The sequence below is a fragment of the Myotis lucifugus genome, unplaced genomic scaffold (genome assembly GCF_000147115.1).
Source record: "Myotis lucifugus unplaced genomic scaffold, Myoluc2.0 scaffold_97, whole genome shotgun sequence".
NCBI classification, from domain to species: Eukaryota; Metazoa; Chordata; class Mammalia; order Chiroptera; family Vespertilionidae; genus Myotis; species Myotis lucifugus.
In genome coordinates, this window is record NW_005871145.1 from 4,258,841 (window position 1) to 4,261,853 (window position 3,013).

General features: G+C 50.4%; 1 protein-coding gene across 1 annotated transcript in view; it reads left to right on the forward strand.

Annotated features, from left to right (window-relative positions):
* Window positions 1–1,096, forward strand: part of CHST1 (carbohydrate sulfotransferase 1) — a 4,414-nt gene extending 3,318 nt beyond the window's left edge. Inside the window, 2 exon segments of the mRNA XM_023756681.1 lie at window positions 1–119; window positions 122–1,096. The exon segment at window positions 1–119 is cut by the window's left edge and continues 132 nt beyond it. Coding sequence (XP_023612449.1) covers window positions 1–119; window positions 122–231 — 229 coding nt within the window. The 3' untranslated portion in view covers window positions 232–1,096.
* The last annotated feature ends 1,917 nt before the right edge of the window (window positions 1,097–3,013 follow it).

Below are 3,013 nucleotides of genomic sequence, written 5' to 3' on the forward strand. Positions count from 1 at the left end.
GCAGGGCGACCCCGCCTAGGACAAGCACAAAGTACCGGCATCCGTGCGCAACTCGGCGACACGGCCGAGAAAGTTGCGCTTCCGCCTCTCCTATGACATTGTGGCCTTTGCCCAGAACGCCTACAAGCGGGGCTGGCGCAGCTGGGCTACCGGATGGCCGCCTCGGAGGAGGAGCTCAAGAACCCCGCCATCAGCCTGGTGGAGGAGCGGGACTTCCGCCCCTTCTCGTGACAGGGGCTCGGGGGTGGGCGTGAGGGGCACCTGCTGTCGGTTTTGATAAAATGGACCGTTTTTTAACTGTTGCCTTATTTCCCCTTCCCTCTTCCACCCTGTCTTTGTGTCCTTCCTGCCCCTTGCCCACCTCCCCTGTCTCCCCACTTCCTCTGCCTCGTTTGTCTCTGAAATTTGCACTATGTCTTGGACAGGAATCACTGGGGCAGAGGGGGAGTGAAGTGGGGTACAGCCCATCCCCCACCCCACCCCACCCCACCCCATTCAGACACACGGATGTTGGGTCTCTGTGTGGATGGTGGCAATGTTTACAAGCACCACACTCACACATTCACATATGTGCACACATACACACAGGCGCCCACCAGGAGAGACACCCAAATCACACAACTCCTGAAACTTTTGAATGGACGAGTGGTCAGGGCATGGTAGTTTTTGCACTGTTTACTTCTACAAGGTAAGAGGTGAATAACAAAAAGGCCACCGCTCTCTAAATTATGAATGGTGTCTGTCCCTCCTCATCCTGCTTCCTGCCCCCAATGCCCACTGCCCCCTTTGGAGCATAGAAACTGCCCCCTCCTGCCCACCCTTGCCTGTCGGTGAGCAGGTTTTTACTGTGAGGTGAATGTGGACCTTGTTTATTTTTTCCAGACTGTGGCGATGCTGTCTGTCTGTCTGTCTGAGTCTTGTGGCTGCCCCTGGACCAGTGATGGCTGATAAATCTTATGGGTTTCTGATTGATCTTGGGGTCCATCTGTGATATTTCTTTGTGCCAAAAAGAAAAAAAAAAAGAGTGGATCAGTTTGCTAAATGAACATTGAAATGCTTTATCTGTGTTTTCTGTAAATAAAAGAGTGCAATAATATCTGGGCGTGACTGTGGGCCATTCTGTGTGGGTGAGGGCAGGCCTGGGTGGGGTCTAGGTGTTTCTGGCTTTGGGGAGGAGAGAAGGAGTTGGAGGTGGGGATTCAGTGACCAGTCTCTGGCTTTCAGAACTCATGTCATCCTCCTCACCCTCCACACCGAGTTCAGGGTTTCATTTCCATTCACCAGTTGAGACCAGGCACCTTATAGCCAGGGGTGATATTCAAAACATTTAGCAAGTGGCATGCCCAGAGGTCAGGAACAGGTCCTACGCCACACATCACTCTTTCAATAGCTGGGTCTGGGGCAAAGATAGCTGGGGAGGGGGACATTTGAGGGATGGGTTGGGTCAGGGCAGTGGCTGCTTATCACCTGGCCTGGAAGTATTTCAGTATTTTAACAACTAGTGCAGGTGTCTACACAGGTGGAACATCAAACGTGCTTATTTCCTTTCCCATCCTTGGCAATCTAGCTGCTTCCTCTAAGCAGCTTCCCTCTTATTCCAAGAAAACAGCTGGTTCCTGGGGTGGGGGCCACAGCTCTGTTGTCCTGGGACAATACTAGTGCCTGGAATAGGCAGCTCCAGTGGTCCAGGGCTTCCCGAGGAAACCTGGTCCTGGCCTGTGTTATATGAGTCAGGAGGGTACACATTCAGCAGCCACAGCAAATACCTTAGAGCTTACTCAAGGCGGGCTGTTTCATTCTTACTGAGCAGTGCATGTGGCATAAGCTGGTCAGGGTTGATATGGTGGCTCCCAGGTTGTGCGCCCAGATATAAGGGACCCTGGTTCTTGCCATGTTACTGCTGCTCCATTGTTCTAAGGTGTTGCTCTTGGCTCTGTGGTCCAAGATGGCTCACTAGGCAGTGGAAAGGAGAAAAACGAGGCACACCTCTGTCCTTTGTGAGTACAACTCCAAAGTTATAGACATTAGTTCCAGTCATGACACATTTAGCTGCAAAGAAAGCTGGGAAATGTAGTCTTTATCTGAGAGGTCTTGACTGAAAGTGGCCAATGGGTCAAAGGTTTACTAGTATCTCTCTGGGCTTCAGGTGTCTTTTCTGAAAAAAGGAGAGTATGATTTAAACCCTTATGTTTCAAGACTAGGAAGCTGGTATGGAAACATCTCTGTTAAGACTGGTGGGCAGGGCCTGGAGCTTTTGGGGCCCACTTCTCAGCCCTGGTTCACAGAGGTTGCTTCTCCAGCTTGTGGCGAGTGAGTCATCCTGTATGTGGGCTTCCTGGCACCAGTGCCTCCCACATGCCCGTGGTCAGCTGTTCCAGCACCCAGGGAAGACCTGCTCCAGTGGACGCCACCGCAGGTTGGCTCTCTCCCTGTTACAGTAAATGATGTTGGGCACTTGTCTCCGAGGAGCCCCCTCCTCTCACTCTCATACTGCCCCGCCTTGGATTGCTCCAGAGCCAGGGGGCTTTTCTCCTCTGGGTGGGTGGCTTAGTTGGAACTGGGAGACACTGGCCTACTTGGAAAGACACCTTCCCCTCAACTGCCACGACCGAAGACTTTCATAACACTGGCTGGGGCTTTCAGAAGAAAGTTCTGTTTAGTGATGGAATCATTCATTCATTCATTCATTCACTCAAGTGTTTCTGACTTTTCTATGTGTGGGCCCTGAGGTTATGGGCACTCCTTAAAGCAGTGATGGCGAACCTTTTGAGCTCGGCGTGTCAGCGTTTTGAAAAACCCTAAATTAACTCTGGTGCCGTGTCACATATAGAAATTTTTTAATATTTGCAAACATAGTAAAACAAAGATGTATATTTTTGATATTTATTTTATATATTTAAATGCCATTTAACAAAGAAAAATCAACCAAAAAAATGAGTTCGCGTGTCACCTCTGACACGCGTGTCATAGGTTTGCCATCACTGCCTTAAAGAAAGATAGTCTAGTGGCTGGT